General features: G+C 51.9%; 3 protein-coding genes across 3 annotated transcripts in view; all 3 read left to right on the plus strand.

The window, feature by feature from the left end:
* The first annotated feature begins 6,322 nt into the window (after positions 1-6,322).
* Positions 6,323-9,060, plus strand: LOC102441607 (alpha-1-acid glycoprotein-like). Its single transcript, XM_014450222.2, has 6 exons — positions 6,323-6,446; positions 6,837-6,979; positions 7,215-7,285; positions 8,317-8,424; positions 8,579-8,682; positions 8,948-9,060. Exons 1-6 carry the CDS (start codon positions 6,336-6,338, stop codon positions 9,032-9,034), a joined length of 624 nt encoding a protein of 207 aa, XP_014305708.2. The 5' UTR covers positions 6,323-6,335; the 3' UTR covers positions 9,035-9,060.
* Positions 9,061-11,402: 2,342 nt separating this feature from the next.
* Positions 11,403-14,099, plus strand: LOC102441299 (alpha-1-acid glycoprotein-like). Its single transcript, XM_006108175.3, has 6 exons — positions 11,403-11,526; positions 11,918-12,060; positions 12,277-12,347; positions 13,364-13,471; positions 13,636-13,739; positions 14,005-14,099. The coding sequence occupies exons 1-6, from the start codon at positions 11,416-11,418 to the stop codon at positions 14,089-14,091; spliced, it is 624 nt and encodes a 207-aa protein (XP_006108237.1). The 5' UTR covers positions 11,403-11,415; the 3' UTR covers positions 14,092-14,099.
* Positions 14,100-16,482: 2,383 nt separating this feature from the next.
* LOC102441925 (alpha-1-acid glycoprotein-like) overlaps positions 16,483-17,625 on the plus strand; it is a 2,791-nt gene continuing 1,648 nt past the window's right edge. The window contains 3 exon segments of the mRNA XM_023748811.1: positions 16,483-16,594; positions 16,963-17,105; positions 17,352-17,422. Of these exon segments, the coding sequence (XP_023604579.1) occupies positions 16,484-16,594; positions 16,963-17,105; positions 17,352-17,422 (325 nt within the window). The 5' untranslated portion in view covers position 16,483.

Below are 17,625 nucleotides of genomic sequence, written 5' to 3' on the forward strand. Positions count from 1 at the left end.
CGCCCGTTCCTCAGCAGCACCATCCCCGTGTTGAGCTGCGTGTGGGCACGAGAGTAACAGAGATGGGTCTGGCCCTATGTCTGGGGGGCTCTGAGTCTGGTGGAGGCAGAGGGAGGGGTTGGAACTTGTGTGGAGCTGGGGGGGCAGAAAGGGGGCCCAGCTGATGCAATCTCAGCAGGGAGAGGTAGCGAGGAGGTGACACTATGAATCAGGGTCTTCAGAGAAACAGAACCAATAGAATGTATGTGTTTAAAGAAATGTATTAGAAGTTGGTGATTATGGTGGTTGGCAAGTCCCAAGATCTGCTCAGTGAGTTGGAAGCTGGGGACCCAGGAGAGCCGATGGGATCGTTCTAGTCTGAAGGCTGGCAGGCTGGAGACCCAGCAAAAAACTGATGTTTCCATTCATGTCTGAAGGCAAGAAAAGGCTGATGCCCATCTCAAGCAGTTTAGTTAAATATCTGGGTACCCCATGGCTCAATTAAGTTGACACATAAAGTTATCACCCAAGTTGAGTTGAGAGGAAATGAATAGAGGTGAGCCCAGTGGTTCTCAACCTTCTGACCCTTTAAATACAGTTCCTCATGTTGTGACCCAACCATAAAATTATTTTCGTTGCTACTTCATAACTGTAATGTTGCTACTGTTATGAATTGTAATGTAAATATCTGATATGCAGGATGGTCTTAGGTGACCCCTGTGAAAGGATCATTCGACCGCCAAAGGGGTCGCGACCCACAGGTTGAGAACCGCTGGGTTAGCCAGATGGAGAAGGTCACTGGGGGGAGAGGGAACAGCACCTGATAGTAAAGGTGTCATGCATATGTGGGGAACAGTGAGCGGTCCAAATGGTGCTGAGGGTGTAGGAAGGCCTGGGGTGCTGGGCTGGGAATAGGAAAGCCACAGGCTCGCCCAGGAGGGCAGAGTTTGGGTTGGCCAAGTTGGGTTTGGGCTGCGATGGGTGCTGGAAACAGCCAGAGTGGATTTCCCAGGCCCAGTCAGCTCCAAGGGAAAGCCCAGGCCAGCCCGTGTTTGCTCTGTCCACAGGAGCCCTAGCCATGGACAGTCACACCCCACAGTGACCAGCAGCCTGGTGCTGGGAACGTCAGGGAGGGGCAGGCCACAAGGTGATTCCAGTCCCAGCTTCCTGATCACTCCCAATATCTAGGCCTCAGTTTCTCCCTCTCACATCCCTCTCACAGTCCGGGACCGCTGGCTCCTAACTGCTCACCTGCCTGCCTGATTGCCCACAACTGCCTCTGCAAAATGGGGATGATATGCCCTTCACTGCTTGCCAATCACAGACAGGGCTTCATAATCTAGTAGGGTGAACCATATGAAATGGAATGATATTCAACAGCTTTCTGACCTATAAAATCCTCAGCGTCACACGGTGCAACCCAATGACAGCACCGTTCAAAATAACAGCAGCTGCGTTTCTCGCCCACCGTGAGCCCGGAGCCGTGCGGGTGGGACGTTTGCAGCCCATGCGTGACCCTCTGAGACACATGTTATTACCTTGGCCCTTCGGATGAGGGAGCTGAAGTCCAAAGCGGTTACATAAGGTGCCCCGAACCACAGAACAGGTCTTGAACTTAAGCAAATCTTCTTTTTGGGTATTTCCTCCGCCGAACACAAAGTTCCTAATTAGAACAGCTTGCTCTGCCAATGTATTCTTCCTGGCTGTTCAGGCAGAAGACCACAAATTAATCGTCGGAATCAGAGCTCAGCCATGGCCTTGATGAAAAAGTGTGGATGAACCGGCTTCCTCAGCAAATACATTCTTTCACATGGGTGCATGTCCCTGTTTATCTAAACCTCACCTCTGCACCTGACCTCACTGTTTTCTCATCTATCTGATCGGGGAAATATCCTCTTTTCTTACTCCTACTATAGACACATTTTTGCATTTTGATGTCTTTAGAAGTGGGATGTAATCTGCAATCCCTGAAGTAGTTATGGAATGCAAGAATCTGTCTTTCTTTCCTCCCCACCCCAACCTGTCATTAAACTGATGGTGACTGGTGTTAGAAATAGGCGACCCCTTAGAAGAGTGGTTCTCAACCTGTGGGTCGCGACCCCTTTGGGGGTCGAACGACCCTTTCACAGGGGTCGCCTAAGACCATCGGAAAACACATATATAATTACATACTGTTTTTGTGATTAATCACTATGCTTTCATTATGTTCAATTTGTAACAATGAAAATACATCCTGCATATCAGATATTTACATTACGATTCATAACAGTAGCAAAATTACAGTTATGAAGTAGCAACGAAAATAATTTTATGGTTGGGGGTCACCACAACATGAGGAACTGTATTAAAGGGTCGCAGCATTAGGAAGGTTGAGTACCACTGCCTTAGAAGCACATTTGTTTCACTTAACAAGCATTTTACACATGTGGACTGATTTAATCCTAACAGTCCAGAAGGTAGGTATGTACGATCATTATCCCCATTTTACAGGTAGGAAAATTGAGGCACAGAGAAGTAACTTGCCCAAGGTCACACATCTAGCAAGCGATATAGCTGAAAACACTTCATCCCCAGCCTACACTGCCCTGATGGCTATTCTGTCTCTTTCTTCCCTGTCAAACTTCTCTTGAGATTGTGGCAGGGCCAGATGAAGGGGCAGGCTAGGGAGGGACACCCAGAACCTCAGTCCATAGAGGTACTAAAGCAGCGGTTCTCAACCTGTGGGTCGAGACCCCTTTGGCGGTTGAACGACCCTTTCACAGGGGTCACCTAAGACCATCCTGCTTATCAGATATTTACATTCCGATTCATAACAGTAGCAACATTACAGTTATGAAGTAGCAACGAAAATAATTTTATGGTTGGGGGTCACAACATGAGGAACTGTATTTAAAGGGCCAGAAGGTTGAGAACCACTGTAAAGCATCCCTGAAATTTAAGAAGATGGAGAAAATGGCCCTGTGTCGGGGTGAGTGCTGGGTGCCCTTGAAGGAACTATTTGGATAGACTCTTGGGAGGAGAGCGAGGCCTCTAGGGGCAGCCTGACAACAGTGAGGAGGGTGAGGGGCACGCATCCCTTCTGGGGAGAGGCCCTCGATTGTAGGGGGAAATTAGTTTCTCTCTGCTCACAGTGCGGATTCTCTCCCACATTAAGCGATCCGACTCTCCGGATGCTAGCTGGGTGTCCTCCAATTCAATTCACCGGAGTCAGCATCAGGTCCCACAGGTAAGGGCTCAGTCCCGCGAGGCTCTTCACTCAGAGGCCAATCACCCGTGCTGGTTGTCACCTGTGCTTCTAACCGAACCTGCCTGCGAGTTTGGCAGTTTAGACCTATAAAATCCACAGCTCACAGAACTCAGGGTGAGGAGTTTACTGCCTAGATCACCCGTGTATGAAAAAGGATATTATAGCTCAGGAACAGTCAGAGGAGGTGCAGAGAGCGAAGTCTGGGGAGGGGCACGGAGCTTGCAGGCCCTCTCGGCACAGGCACCTCCCCAGCACCTCCCCGTGTGAAAGCTTCCTTAAGGCGGCAGGATTGACTCAATTGTTGGGCATTCAATAGTGATCAAGTCAATCTCCAGCCCCAGATCCCTCTCCAGAGGTCAGGCGTGGGGCTAAAAGTTCAACCCTCTAATCACTTGGTTGGTTCCCCTGGTAACCAGCTCCCACTCTGAGGCTGTCCAGGAGGCCGCAGACACCTGCCATCTCATTAGCATACAAAGAGATATTCAGAGGGTTTTAGATTCAGAGGGTTTTAGAAGATCTGTGCCAGGAAACAGAGGGAGAGACCAAATCCATACATTTCCTATATCACACTCACTACCTATGGTTTTGCTTCAAGAGGCACGCAGGTTACAAGAAAGACCAAACCCTGCTCTTTGCTTGGGTCTCCAGTTCGCCTAGATAATTCCAGTTCTCCAAGATGATAGCTCCCTTCCTGGGGCAGGTCCTCTATCCTAAATTCTTTTTTTTTTAATATATTTTTTATTGATTTCAGAGAGGAAGGGAGAGAGAGAGAGAAATAGAAACATCAATCATGAGAGAGAATCATTGATCGGCTGCCTCCTTCACGCCCCCTTCTGGGGATCGAGCCTGCAAACTGGGGTATGTGCCCTTGACTGGAATCGAACCCAAGACCCTTGAGTCCACAGGCCAACACTCTATCCACTGAGTCAAACTGGCTAGGGCTGTCCTCAATTCTTTTAGGCGGTTAGGGGGAAGGTTCAAGGTTCTTCCTGAGCCTCCTGGTCCTGGATTGTGTTCAGGTAAAGAGAAGCTGCTGAATGGCACATCTTGGGGCGCTTGTTCTGAACCCCTACAGAACAGACAGCATAGGCTCGACCAAGGCTGGCTTCTTTTGCCCAGCATTATGTTTTTGAGATCCATTCATATTGTTCCCCGTGTCCGTAGTTCATTGCTTTTTATTGCCAAGTAATATTTCATTGCACAGAAACACTACCATTTGTTTTTCCATTTTCCTGCTAACTTAGCTTTTGAATCTTTTCTAGTTTGGGGCTATTTTAGATAACACTAAAGCCTTACACGTGACTCTGGACAGGAGTGGTAATTTTAGAAAGCGATTTGGTCACTCTCTGACACCTGTCATCAGAGAGGAAAAATCACAATGTAAAACACTATAGACAATTATACCTCAATAAAGCTGAAAACAATAACATAAAATGCTACAGAAAGATATAAAGAGAGGGCATGATTAAGTAAATTATAATCTAGGAAGTGACTGAAAGGTGATGTGAACTTTAAAATCACAACCACTCACTACAGTGAAACATGAAAAAATATTCAAAATATATAAAACTAGAGGCCCAGTGCATGAAATTCGTGCACGGGTAGGGTCCCTAGCGGCTGCTGGCTGCCAGCTGGGGCCTTCCTCTCTTCCTCACCACCATCTGGTGGTCAGTGCACGTCATAGTGAGCAATCAAACTCCCGAGGGGACACTTAGCATATTAGGCTCTTATTTTTTTATTTTTTAAAATATATTTTGATTTTTTACAGAGAGGAAGGGAGAGGGATAGAGAGTTAGAAACATCAATGAGCGAGAAACATCGATCAGCTGCCTCCTGCACAACCCCTACTGGGGATGGGCCCGAAGCCAAGGTACATGCCCTTGACCGGAATCGAACCTGGGACCCTTCGGTGCGCAGCCCGACGCTCTATCCACTGAGCCAAACCAGTTAGGGCACATATTAGGCTTTTATATAAATAGATGGCCCTAGCCGGTTCGGTTCAGTGGATGGAGCATCAGCCTGCGAAGTAAAGGGTCCCAGGTTCCATTCGGGTCAAGGGCAAAAGCCAGGGTTGTGGGCTCGACCCCTACTAGGGGGCATGCAGGAGTCAGCCAATCAAAAATTCTCATCATTGAAGTTTCTATCTCTCTCTCTCCCACTCCCTTCTCTGAAATCAATAAAATTATCATTTAAAAAATTAAAATTAAAATGGATGAGCACCCAAAGTTGTAAGCATACCATAATAATACTTTGTGAAAATATTACTTGTATGAATAAAGATTTGACCCCGTCAAGTAGAAATGCAGAAGGGTGGTAGAGTTAGTAATTGCACAGGATTTCCTGAGCACCCACTGTGTGCTGGGCACTGCTCCAGGATTGGGGCAGCTGGTGAAAGAGAGCAAGCTTCCCACTTGAATAGCAGAGGATGAAGACAACACAGAAGTGATTTCCTGTTTCAGATGTTGGAGATGGTTCACATAATACATTTACTGAAAACAGACATTCAACTTAACGCCCCATGTTTTTTTTTGTTTATCTGTTTGTTTGTTTTTTGGAAAATGTCCCTGCCTCCAGGCCTGGGTTGGGGCATCTCTGGACTTTTGGTCTTTCACAGTTGTTACTACACTCAACTGGAACTGAATCCATGTTTGCCTTCCCCCGCCCCCTGAACCCCTTCCCCGTCCATCGCCCCTACACCCAGGCTAGCCTGGGAACCTCCAAGTTGCCTTCAGCATTTGATTTATGACTGGGTCCCTCTCAAGTCCTGGCACTCAGAGGGGCAGGAGTTGGATGAAACCCTGAGCACCTGCCCCTCTATGGAATCTACCATCTTCACTAATATCACTCCAGCCCTTTCCACCTTGGCTTTGAACAGCCAGACCTTTGGGCCCTGGTCTCGAGGTCAGGGACCCAAATTAGACCTGAGCTTGGAGGCTTTACCTGGCCTGACCTTTTGGGAAAGGAGGGAAGGTTTTGCTAATGGCATTTGCCAAACGCTCACCAATTGTGTCACAGCAGGTCCCCAGGGCCCTGCCCACAGCTCATTATAAAGGTCACCGCACTCCTCAGCCACCAGTACCTCGGACTCTAGCCACATCCTGGTCTTGCCATGGCGCTGCCCTGGGCCCTTGCAGTCTTGAGCCTTCTTCCCCTGCTGGACGCCCAGAGCCCAGCGTGTCCCAATTTCTCGGTGCCCATCACCAATGCCTCCATGGACCAGGTGGGTGCCTGGGCCCTGAGCGCTGTGAGAGCTGACTCCCTCTCTGGACTGCCTTCCCCTGCGGGCTTTTGGTCAGCCTCTCCTGGGCGCTGGGGTGAGAACCAGGCCAGCCTCCAGCGGTGGTCCTCTGCCTCCAAGCTCAGAGCCTCCTTGCAAAGTCCCTCAGCAGGGCAAGGTGACTGGGTGGGGGCCACCAGGGCGAGGGTGGGGGGGTGGAAGCAGGGGCATCAGTGAAGGCTGATTTCTAGAGTGAGCTCCAGCAGCCCCACCCCTCCCCCGGGCCTCTGTCTCCTGATTTGCAAAGTGGAAAGACATGCCAGAGTCTCCCCCCAGCTGACTATCAAGGATTAAGCTCTCAGTCTCTATCACCTGCTCCTGGCTTCTCCTCAGATCTCTGGCAAGTGGTTTTATATCGCCTCGGCTTACCGCTTACCCGAGTACAAGAAGGAAGCTAGCGAAATCCATGCAGCCTTCTTTTACTTCACCCCCAACCACACGGAGGACACGATACTGCTCAGACAGTACATGACCATGTAAGACCCGCACATGACCCAAGCATGCCAGCTCAGCCCAGCTTCTGGCTCCTCCTCCCAGCTGCCCAAACACCTGGAGCAAGCCCCTCCCCCCTCCTGGCCTCAGCCTTCTCATCCAGGGAATGGGGGTGGGGCTGACTCTAATTACCACCTGACTCTCCCCGTCCAAGATTGTGACAGTCCACTTCACCTTGACTATCTTACTGTTTTTCTTCCTTCTTCTGTCCGGCTTTAGGGGGGACCAGTGCATCTATATCTCCAGCAGCCTGGAGGTCCATGGGGAAAATGCGACCCTGACCAAATCCGGTGAGCCCTGAGGGGAAGGGGTACTGTGTGAGATGGGGAGATGGTGGGTGGGTCAGCCCAAAGGAAGGGACCTGGGGCTTTGGGCACAGAGAGCCCGGAGACGCCCTCTTCTTACATCTCCATGGGCCTGCTGCCTGCACACTGAAGCCATCAGTCATAGCTGCCAACATCTCTGAGCTCTTACTATGTGCCGGGTGCTGTTTGAAGTGCTTTCTATGAATTAACCCACTTTAATACTCACAAACCACCCAAGGAGGACATTGCAGTGATCAGCTCAGGAAATGGAGAGAAAGGTGCCCCCTTGTCTCTCTCACTCCTCCTGCAGTTAGACCTGGACTCTCCCCGAGGTTGGTTCCAGTCCTGCCTCTCCTCCAGTCTTTTTGTTTGTTTTTATTAACCCTCACCTGAGGATATTTTCCCATTGATTTTTAGAGAGAGTGAAAGGGAGGGGGAGAGACAGAGAGAAAGGAAACATCAAAGTGAGAGAGACACATTGATTGGTTGCCTCCCAACCAGGGCTAGGGATCGAGCCTGCAACCAAGGTACATGCCCTTGGCCAAATTGAACCCTGGACCCTTCAATCGTGGGCCAATGCTCTATCCACTTAGCCAAACCTACTAGAGCTCAACCACTCTTTTCTCTCTGGGACCTAAGGGTGGCAGCCTGTTTATTGGGCAGGCGGTGACTTCACCCATATCCCCACCATCACTGCAGAGAAGGCCCATAGCAGGAACACACAAATGCCAATGGAACTGAACCAACACCCGAGGCTCCTCTCTGAACCTTATTTTCCTCATCTGCAAAATGGGGAGAAAGACCCTGACAGCCACAGTTCACAGAGGCTCCTCTGATTCCACATCCATTCGGCACAGGGCCTGGTGCACAGTAGGAGTGAGGGACACGTGGCCCAGGTGAACGCCTGGCCCTCACAGATTGGCTGCATGGGCCTGGGCGCACCCAGGTTTCCTCGCCTGTGAGGAGGGACCCACTGTGCCATCTTCATGGTCTCACCCAGAGGCTTTTCCTTCCAGAGAATGACACAGAAGATTTTGGCCACCTGCTGCTCCCCAAGGACCCCAAGACCTTCATCCTCGCCTCTTTCCCAGAAGACAAGCAGAAAATGGGGCTGTCCTTCTTTGGTAGGCACCTCCAAACTCCCAGCGGCCTTCCCTCAGGACCACCTGCTCCAAGGGCTGGGCCCCTAGACCTCCAGTCCTCCATGGCCTTTACCCACCCCTCCCCGAAACACACACACTGACCCCTTCTCACCTGTCCCCTTGCTCCCTCCTGCAGCTGACAAGCCAGAGGCAACCCCAGAGCAAATGCAACAGTTCTATGACTACCTCACGTGCATGGGCATGGACAAGTCAGAAGTCATGTACTCCGATGAGAAAAAGGTGAGGGCAAGGAGGACTAGGCAGTGCCCACCTGAGGGCGCTCCTGCTTTGGGCAGCCCCAGAGGCCCAGAGAGGGCCATCTCCCAGCCTGGGCTGCACAGCCAGGCAGGAGAGCCTGCTTTTCTGTGCCCATCTCACTGCAGGGACAGCTGAGCTTCCCAGAAGCCCATGGGGACTGGAGCCCCAGTCCAGAGCGCACCCCACCGTCCCCCCAGGAGCCCCTGCCCACCCCTATCATTGTGTTTCTTCTCCTGCTGTCCTGCAGAATCTGTGCCTGCTCCTGGAGAAGCAGCACGATGAGGAAAGGAAGAAGGAAGATGAGAGGTCCAAGACCGGAACAGCATTGGATTAGGACCTCAGGGACTTTGGGGGCCTATCCTGAGAACCCCAACCACCCTGTGCCTCAGTTCTTTTCCACAGTTGCACCAATAAAGTTTCTGCATTTGGAATAGGCAGGTTGTCATTTGCTCACTCACTCATTCATTCACTCATTCATTCATGTGGAAGCCTGCACCCCAGGCTGCAGAAACTCCTTCTGTAACCCCAGCACGTATGCCAGAATGGATGATGGTACATATGTGGGAGCCCAGCACGAGAAGGTTCCTTCCACAGGAGGGGGAATCTGGGAAGGCTTCCTGGAAGGGGCATCTGAGCCAGTCTAGATAGATTAGGAGCTTGATAACACCTGCTGTTCCACTGCAAGCCAAGGGTCTGACAGGACAGGTTTGAAGAACATAAGGCAGAGGAACAAAGCGGGAGTTCAGGTGGGTAAGGGGTGGAGAGGACTCAGGCACAGGGCATGGTGCCCGGCTTGAAGGACCTTATGGCAAACATCACCCTGGCCATCTGGGAGGTGAGCTGGCAGGGTGCCTGATGAGGTGAGCGCCAGGGCCAGGGCAGAGACAGGGTGAATGTTGGAAATAATGTTGGAAACACAGAAGCCTCCAGAGGGATGCAGGAAGAGTGGGAATGTGCCCCCAACAGGCCCACGGGTGGGGAAGGGGGGAATGGCTGTGTCAACCTTCTACCCCACCAAACTGACTTTAGAAACCACAGGTCAAGTGACATACACCACAAACAGCACAAACTTTGGGAATGTTTCTGGGTTCTTTGGCTTTTCTTTTTTTTTTTAAGGTAGGTAGTCATTCTTCTTCATTTGCCTCATAATGAAAACAGACTGTTCCAATGCCCCCAATATACAAATATCACTGATGCACACACATTCCAGAAAAGCTGAGTTACGCGCTGCTACGGTGAGGGGGGATAGGACACGGCCTGGCAGGTAGCTGGCCACTGGCCCAATTCCACAGGGATCCCCAGGCCAGAGTGGGGGTCTCCAGATGAGGTACAGAGAGGGCCATGGAGGATTGGGCCTAAACGGGCAGTCGGACATCCTTCCAGGGGTCCCAGTTTGGAGAGGGTGCAAGCTGGGCTGTGGGACACCCCCCAAGCCCCATGCATGAATTTCATTCACCAGGCCTCTAGTAATAACATAAAATGCTATAGAAAGATATAAAGAGAGGGCATGGTTAAGTAAATTATAATCTAGGAAGTGAATGAAAGGTGATGTGAGCTTTAAAATCACAACCACTCACTACAGTGAAACATGAAAAACTATTCAAAATATATAAAATGGCCCTAGCTGGTTTGGTTCAGTGGATGGAGCATCAGCCTGCAGACTAAAGGGTCAGAGGTTCAACTCTGGTCAAGGGGACAAGCCTGGGTTGCCAGCTCCATCCCCAGTAGGGGGTGGGCAGGAGGCAGCCAATCAATGATTCTCATTATTGATGTCTCTCTCTCTCTCTCTCTTGAAATCAATAAAAATATCAGTTAAAAAAATAAAATGGACGAGCATCCAAAGTTGTAAGTACCACAATGATACTTTGTGAAAATATGATTTGTATGGATAAAGATTTGACCCCGCCATGTGGAAATGCAGAAGGGTGGTAGAGTTAGTAATTGCACAGGATTCCTGAGCACCCACTGTGTGCTGGGCACTGCTCCAGGACTGGGGCAGGTGGTGAAAGAGAGCAAGCTTCCCACTTGAATAGCAGAGGATGAAGACAACACAGAAGTGATTTCCTGTTTCAGATGTTGGAGATGGTTCACATAATACATTTACTGAAAACAGACATTCAACTTAACGCCCCATGTTGTTTTTTGTTTGTTTGTTTTTTGGAAAATATCCCTGCCTCCCGTCCTGGATTGGGGCATCTCTGGACTTTTGGTCTTTCACAGTTGTTACCACACTCAACTGGAACTGAATCCATGTTTGCCTTCCCCTGCCCCCTGCACTACTCCCCCGCACATCGCCACCACACCCAGGCTAGCCTGGGAACCTCCAAGTTGCCTTCAGCATTTGATTTATGACTGGGTCCCTCTCAAGTCCTGGCACTCAGAGGGGCAGGAGTTGGATGAAACCATGAGCACCTGCCCCTCTATGGAATCTACCAGCTTCACTAATATCACTCCAGCCCTTTCCACCTTGGCTTTGAACAGCCAGACCTTTGGGCCCTGATCTCAAGGTCAGGGACCCAAATTAGACCAGAGCTTGGAGGCTTTACCTGGGGCTGACTTTTGGGAAAAGAGGGAATGTTCTGCACATAACATTTCCCAAACGCTCACCGATTGTGTCACAGCGGGTCCCCAGGGCCCTGCCCACAGCTCATTATAAAGGTCACCGCACCCCTCAGCCACCAGTACCTCGGACTCTAGCCACATCCTCGTCTTGCCATGGCGCTGCCCTGGGCCCTTGCAGTCTTGAGCCTTCTTCCCCTGCTGGACGCCCAGAGCCCGGCGTGTCCCAATTTCTCGGTGCCCATCACCAATGCCTCCCTGGACCAGGTGGGTGCCTGGGCCCTGAGCGCTGTGAGAGCTGTCTCCCTCTCTGGACTTCCTTCCCCTGCCAGCTTTTGGTCAGCCTCTCCTGGGCGCTGGGGTGAGAACCAGGCCAGCCTCCAGCGGTGGTCCTCTGCCTCCAAGCTCAGAGCTGCCTTGCAAAGTCCCTCAGCAGGGCAAGCTGCACTGGGTCGGGGGCACCAGGGCGAGGGTGGGGGGGTGGGAGCAGGGGCATCTGTGAAGGCTGATTTCTAGAGTGAGCTCCAGCAGCCCCACCCCTCCCCCGGGCCTCTGTCTCCTGATTTGCAAAGTGGAAAGATCTGCCAGAGTCTCCTCCCAGCTGACTATCAAGGATTAAGCTCTCAGTCTCCATCACCTGCTCCTGGCTTCTCCTCAGATCTCTGGCAAGTGGTTTTATATCGCCTCGGCTTACCGCTTACCCGAGTACAAGAAGGAAGCTAGCGAAATCCATGCAGCCTTCTTTTACTTCACCCCCAACCACACGGAGGACACGATACTGAGCAGAGAGTACACAACCATGTAAGACCCACATATGGCCCAAGCCAGCTCAACCCAGCTTCTGGCTCCTCCTCCCAGCTGCCCAAACACCTTGAGCAAGCCCCTCCCCCCTCCTGGCCTCAGCCTTCTCACTCAGGGGATGGGGGCGGGGCTGACTCTAATTGCCACCTGACTCTCCCCCTCCAAGATTGTGACAGTCCACTTACTGTTTTTCTCCCCTCTTCTGTCTGGCTTTAGGGGAAACCAGTGCTTCTATAACTCCACCATCCTGAAGGTCCAACGGGAAAATGGGACCCTGACCAAATCCGGTGAGCCCTCAGGGAAGGGTTGCTGTGTGGGATGGGGAGATGGTGGGTGGGTCAGCCCAAAGGAGGGGACCTGGAGCTTTGGGCACAGAGAGCTCAGAGACGCCCTCTTCTTCCATCTCCATGGGCCCGCTGCCTGCACACTGAAGCCATCAGTCATAGCTGCCAGCATCTCTGAGCTCTTACTATGTGCCGGGTGCTGTTTGAAGTGCTTTCTATGAATTAACCCACTTTAATACTCACAAACCACCCAAGGAGGACATTGCAGTGATCAGCTCAGGAAATGGAGAGACAGGAGCCCACTTGTCTCTCTCACTCCTCCTGCAGTTAGACCTGGACTCAACCAGAGGTTGGTTCCAGTCCTGCCTCTCAACCACTCCTTTTGTTTGTTTTTATTAATCCTCACCTGAGGATATTTTCCCATTGATTTTTAGAGAGTGAAAGGGAGGGGAAGAGACAGAGAGAAAGGAAACATCAATGTGAGAGACACAATGATTGGTTGCCTCCCAACCAGGGCTAGGGATCCAGCCAGCAACCAAGGTACATGCCCTTGGCCGAATTAAACCCTGGACCCTTCAGTCCATGGGCCGTTTCTCTATCCACTTAGCCAAACCAACCAGGGCTCAACCACTCTTTACCCTCTGGGACCTAAGGGTGACAGCCTGTTTATTGGGCAGGCAGTGACTTCACCCATGTCCCCACCATCACTGCAGAGAAGGCCCATAGCAGGAACACACAAATGCCAATGGAATTGAACCAACACCCGAGGCTCCTCTCTGAACCTCATTTTCCTCATCTGCAAAATGGGGAGAAAGGCCCTGAGAGCCACAGTTCACAGAGGCCCCTCTGATTCCACATCCATTCGGCACAGGGCCTGGTGCACAGTAGGAGTGAGGGACACGTGGCCCAGGCCCTCACCAACTGGCTGTGTGGGCCTGGGCGCTCCGAGGTTTTCTCGCCTGTGAGGAGGGACCCACTGTGCTGACTCCATGGTCTCACCCAGAGGCTTTCTCTTCCAGAGAATGGCACAGAACATTATGGGCAACTGGTCCTCTCCAAGGACCCCAAGATCTTCATGCTCGCCTCTTTCCCAGAAGACAAGCAGAACATGGGGCTGTCCTTCTTTGGTAGGCACCCCCAAACTCCCACCAGGCTTCCCCCAGGACCACCTGCTCCTAGGGCTGGGCCCCTAGACCTCCAGTCCTCCGTGGCCGTTACCCACCCCTCCCTGAAACACACACACACACACACACTGACCCCTTCTCACCTGTCCCCTTGCTCCCTCCTGCAGCTGACCAGCCAGAGGCGACCCCAGAGCAAATGCAACAGTTCTATGACTACCTCACGTGCATGGGCATGGACAAGTCGGAAGTCATGTACACGGATGAGAAAAAGGTGAGGGCAAGGAGGAATAGGCGGTGCCCACCTGAGGGCGCTCCTGCTTTGGGCAGCCCCAGAGGCCCAGAGAGGGCCATCTCCCAGCCAGGGCTGCACAGCCAGGCAGGAGAGCCTGCTTTTCTGTGCCCATCTCACTGCGGGGACAGCTGAGCTTCCCAGAAGCCCATGGGGACTGGAGCACCAGTCCAGAGCACACTCCACCGTCCCCCCAGGAGACCCTGCTCACCCCCATCATTGTGTTTCTTCTCCTGCTGTCCTGCAGAATCTGTGCCTGCTCCTGGAGAAGCAGCATGATGAGGAAAGGAAGAAGGAAGACGAGAGGTCCAAGACAGGAACAGCATTGGATTAGGACCCCGGGGACTTTGGGGGCCCATCCTGAGACCCCCGCACCCACCCTGTGTGCCTCAGTTCTTTCCTCAGTTGCACCTATAAAGTTTCTGCATTTGGAATAGGCAGGTTGTCATTTGCTCACTCACTCATTCATTCATGTGGAAGCCTGAGCCCCTGGCTGCAGAAGCCCCTGCTGTAACCCCCAGCACACATGCCAGGATGGATGATGGTACATATGTGGGAGCCCAGCATGAGAAGGTTCCTTCCGCAGGAGGGGGAGTCTGGGAAGGCTTCCTGGAAGGGGCATCTGAGCCAGTCTAGAAAGATTAGGAGCTTGATAACACTTGCTGTTCCTGCTACAAGCCAAGGGTCTGACAGGACAGGTTTGAAGAACATAAGGCAGAGGACCAAAGCAGGAGTTCAGGTGGTTAAGGGGTGGAGAGGACTCAGGCACAGGGCACGGTGCCAGGATTGTAGGACCTTATGGCAAACATCACCCTGGCCATCTGGGAGGTGAGCTGGGGTGGGGGGGCCTGATGAGGTGAGTGCCAGGGCCAGCGCAGAGACAGGGTGAATGTTGGAAATAATGCTGGAAACACTGAAACCTCCAGAGGTAGGCAGGAAGAAAAGGAATGTGCCCCCATCAGGCCCACGGGTGGGGAATGGGGGAATGGCTGTGTCAACCTTCCACCCCACCAAACTGACTTTAGAAACCACAGGTCAATTGACATACACCACAAACACCAGAAACTTTGGGAATGTTTCTGGGTTCTTTTCGCTTTTCTTTCTTTCTTTTTTTTTTTTAAGGTCAATATTCATTCTTCTTCATTTGCCTCATAACGAAAACAGACTTTTCCAATGCCCCCAATATACAAATATCACTGATGAACACACATTCCAGAAAAGCTGAGGTACGCGCTGCTACGGTGAGGGGGGATAGGACACGGCCTGGCAGGTAGCAGGCCACAGGCCCAATTCCACAGGGATCCCCAGGCCAGAGTGGGGGTCTGGAGATGAGGAACAGAGAGGGGCCTGGGAGGATTGTGCCTAAACGAGCAGTCGGACATCCCTCGAGGGGTCCCAGATTGGAGAGGGTGCAAGCCGGGCTGAAGGCCACTCCTCAAACCCCGTGCATGAATTTCATGCACCAGGCCTCTAGTAATAACATAAAATGCTATAGAGAGATATAAAGAGAGGGCATGGTTAAGTAAATTATAATCTAGGAAGTGAATGAAAGGTGATGTGAGCTTTAAAATCACAACCACTCACTACAGTGAAACATGAAAAACTATTCAAAACATATAAAATGGCCTTAGCTGGTTTGTCTCAGTGGATGGAGCATCAGCCTGCAGACTAAAGGGTCAGAGGTTGAACTCTGGTCAAGGGGACAAGCCTGGGTTGCCAGCTCCATCCCCAGTAGGGGGTGGGCAGGAGGCAGCCAATCAATGATTCTCATCATTGATGTCTCTATCTCTCTCTCCCTCTCTGAAATCAATAAAAATATCAGTTAAAAAAATAAAATGGACAAGGATCCAAAGTTGTAAGCATACCATAATAATACTTTGTGAAAATATTATTTGTATGAATAAAGATTTGACCCTGTCAAGTAGAAATGCAGAAGGGTGGTAGAGTTAGTAATTGCACTGGATTCCTGAGCACCCACTGTGTGCTGGGCACTGCTCCAGGACTGGGGCAGCTGGTGAAAGAGAGCAAGCTTCCCACTTGAATAGCAGAGGATGAAGACAACACAGAAGTGATTTCCTGTTTCAGATGTTGGAGATGGTTCACATAAAACATTTACTGAAAATAGACATTCAACTTAACGCCCCGTGTTGTTTTTTGTTTGTTTGTTTTTTGGAAAATGTCCCTGCTTCCCGTCCTGGATTGGGGCCTCTCTGGACTTTTGGTCTTTCACAGTTGTTACCACACTCAACTGGAACTGAATCCATGTTTGCCTTCCCCGGCCGCCTGCACCCCTCCCCCGCCCATCACCCCTACACCCAGGCTAGCCTGGGAACCTCCAAGTTGCCTTCAGCATTTGATTTATGACTGGGTCCCTCTCAAGTCCTGGCACTCAGAGGGGCAGGAGTTGGATGAAACCCTGAGCACCTGCCCCTCTATGGAATCTACCAGCTTCACTAATATCACTCCAGCCCTTTCCACCTTGGCTTTGAACAGCCAGACCTTTGGGCCCTGGTCTCAAGGTCAGGGACCCAAATTAGACCTGAGCTTGGAGGCTTTACCTGGGGCTGACTTTTGGAAAAGGAGGGAATGTTCTGCACATGGCATTTCACAAACACTCATAGGATTGTGTCACAGCGGGTGCCCAGGGCCCTGCCCACAGCTCATTATAAAGGTCACCGCACCCCAGCCACCAGTACCTCGGACTCTAGCCACATCCTTGTCTTGCCATGGCGCTGCCCTGGGCCCTTGCAGTCTTGAGCCTTCTTCCCCTGCTGGACGCCCAGAGCCCGGCGTGTCCCAATTTCTCGGTGCCCATCACCAATGCCTCCCTGGACCAGGTGGGTGCCTGGGCCCTGAGTGCTGTGAGAGCTGTCTCCCTCTCTGGACTCCCTTCCCCTGCGGGCTTGCGGTCAGCCTCTCCTGGGCACTGGGGTGAGAACCAGGCCAGCCTCCAGTGGCGGTCCTCTGCCTCCAAGCTCAGAGCCTCCTTGAAAAGTCCCTCAGCAGGGCAAGCTGCACTGGGTGAGGGGCCACAGGGGAGGGGAAGGGGGAGGGCGGGGGATGGCTGGCTCCTGCAGCCCCACTCCTCCTCCAGGCCTCCAGTCTCCTGATTTGCAAAGTGGAAAGATCTGCCCGGGTCTCCTCCCAGCTGACTATCAAGAATTAAGCTCCCAGTCTCCATCACCTGCTTCTGGCTTCTCCTCAGATCTCTGGCAAGTGGTTTTATATTGCCTCGGCTTCCCGCTTACCCGGGTACAAGGAAAAAGCTAGCAAAATTCATGCATCCTTCTATTTCTTCACCCCCAACCACACAGAGGACACAATACTGTTCAGAGAGTACATGACCGTGTAAGACCCGCACATGGCCCTCAAGTGCCAGCTCAGCCCCAAATGCAGCCCAGCTTCTGGCTCCTCCTCCCAGCTGCCCAAACACCTGGAGCAAGCCCCTCCCCCCTCCTGGCCTCAGCCTTCTCATCCAGGGGATGGGGGCGGGGCTGACTCTAATTGCCACCTGACTCTCCCCCTCCAGGATTGTGACAGTCCACTTCTTCTTGACTATCTTACTGTTTTCTCCCCTCTTCTGTCTGGCTTTAGGGGGGACCAGTGCCTCTATAACTCCAGCAGCCTGAAGGTCCAACGGGAAAATGGGACCCTGTCCACATCCGGTGAGCCCTGAGGGGAAGGGTTGCTGTGTGGGATGGGAGATGGTGGGTGGGCCAGCCCAAAGGAGGGGACCTGGGGGCTTTGGGCACAGAGAGCCCGGGAGTTGCCCACTTCTTCCATCTCCATGGGCCCGCTGCCTGCACACTGAAGCCATCAGTCATAGCTGCCAACATCTCTGAGCTCTTACTATGGCAGGTGCTGTTGA

This window comes from Myotis lucifugus, unplaced genomic scaffold (genome assembly GCF_000147115.1).
Source record: "Myotis lucifugus unplaced genomic scaffold, Myoluc2.0 scaffold_1845, whole genome shotgun sequence".
In the NCBI taxonomy this organism is placed as follows: domain Eukaryota; kingdom Metazoa; phylum Chordata; class Mammalia; order Chiroptera; family Vespertilionidae; genus Myotis; species Myotis lucifugus.